The sequence below is a fragment of the Cyrtonyx montezumae genome, unplaced genomic scaffold, assembly GCF_038088225.1.
Source record: "Cyrtonyx montezumae isolate F1298 unplaced genomic scaffold, pur_monq_1.0 scaffold_25, whole genome shotgun sequence".
Taxonomy (NCBI): Eukaryota; Metazoa; Chordata; class Aves; order Galliformes; family Odontophoridae; genus Cyrtonyx; species Cyrtonyx montezumae.
This window is the reverse complement of record NW_027071992.1, coordinates 14420043-14421658: the sequence shown is the minus strand read 5'-3', so window position 1 is coordinate 14421658 and position 1616 is coordinate 14420043. Positions and strand designations below refer to the sequence as shown.

General features: G+C 53.5%; 1 protein-coding gene across 1 annotated transcript; it reads left to right on the top strand.

Annotated features, from left to right (window-relative positions):
• Positions 1 to 805: 805 nt before the first annotated feature.
• Positions 806 to 1616, top strand: PMAIP1 (phorbol-12-myristate-13-acetate-induced protein 1). The gene is made up of 2 exons (XM_065739716.1): positions 806 to 909; positions 1297 to 1616. The coding sequence occupies exons 1-2, from the start codon at positions 858 to 860 to the stop codon at positions 1407 to 1409; spliced, it is 165 nt and encodes a 54-aa protein (XP_065595788.1). The 5' UTR covers positions 806 to 857; the 3' UTR covers positions 1410 to 1616.

Sequence of the window (1616 nt, the reverse complement as noted above, 5' to 3'; positions counted from 1 at the left end):
CTGTGAGCCTGTTTTTGTTTTTGTGTGAACACAAACAGCCATCCTCTGTGATACCCTGTCAAATCTTCAGGCAGACAGATGACCCACTCAGTAGTCCTCTAGCAGCTCTCCCAAAAATATGCTACAATCACAAAGTCACAAAGGCCATGCAGAAATTTCAGCTTTCTATCCAGGTAGCACAATTTGGAATCTCGGGGCAGCCATGGCCGCCCAGGCAGTGTGAGCAGGTGCAGCAGGAGGAGTGGGCCCTGAGCTGCAGGCATGGGTCAGCTCCCTTTGAGGAGCATCAAACCTGGTTTGAGGACGAGGTCACCAGCACCTCGGGAAATAAGACAGCTTTGTGCCAGGAGTACCTGGTGGGCGTACTCCACATCGCCTTGCCCACCGTAGGCACACTCTGTCCTTGGCTGCTGCTTGCCCAGGCACATCCCATCCCTCCGAGCCTCTGCGCCAAGCACACTCCATCCTTCCACCCCTCATTGCCCAGGCACTTCGCACCCCATCCCTCCGCTCTTTCTTAAGGCAGCACACCTTCCTCCTCCTCCTCCTGCCAGAAAACACAGCCCTCCATTCCTCACACCCATCCCCTCCCCCCCAAAGGCACCCCATCCCTCCGAGCTCCGCACCCCGCTTTATTTCGGCACTTGCCCGCCCGGACGCGCTCAGACACGCTCCCGCCGGTGGGGGTGGGGTGGGGAGGGATTCCCGCGCTGTTCGTTACGTCACAGCGAGGGAAAACCCTTCCACGCACCGCTTTTAGGGCGCGCTTCGCCCCGCCTGCCCGCAGTCTCCCGCCGCCGCCGACCCACAGCAGAGCTGAGCTGGTCCGAGCCGAACCGTGCGGAGCTGCTGACGCGATGATGCCCGCCAGGACGATGCGCAAAACCGCGCCGCCCGCCGCGCCTGCAGGTAAAGGCGAAAGGGGACAGGTCTCAGTGTTCTGGGGGAGGTTGATATAGGAAAAAAACACGCTGTTGTTTCCTTTTCCTTTTTCCTTCTTTACCTCCCTTGTTTTTATTTCTTTTCCTTCTTCTACTGTTTCTTTTTTCTTTTCTCTTTTTCTTTTGCTTCTTTTGCTTCTTTCCTTTCCTTTTCTCTTTCTCTTCTTCTTTTGCTTCTTTTCCTTTTCTTCTTTTCCTTCATCTTCTTTATCTTTTCCTTCTTTTTTCTCTTCTTCCTCTTTTCTTTCTTCTTTTCCTTCTTCCTCCTCTATTCCTTTCTCTTTCTTTCCCCGGTGCCGCTACCTAGAAGACCTCGTTAGAATTAAATCCACATCTCCCTGTGTGTGTTCTGCAGAGCGGGACGTGGTGGCGGAGTGTGCGCTGGAGCTGCGCAGGATCGGTGACAAGGCAGACCTGCGGCAGAAGCTCCTGAACCTCATCACAAAACTATTCTGCCCCAAAACGTGAGCCGCCATGCCCGCGGTGCTCAGAGAGGGGAGATTTTGGCTTTTCAGATCTGGAACGAGAGATTTCACTTACACTGGGAGATGGAGAAAGCTCTTTGACTTGTGTTTTGCTACCTGGAGCCACCCAAGGATGGCTGTCGCTACATGATCTCTTTGGGAAGTGTTACAGTATTATTATTGCTTTGTGGATGCCAAGTGGAAAAAAAAA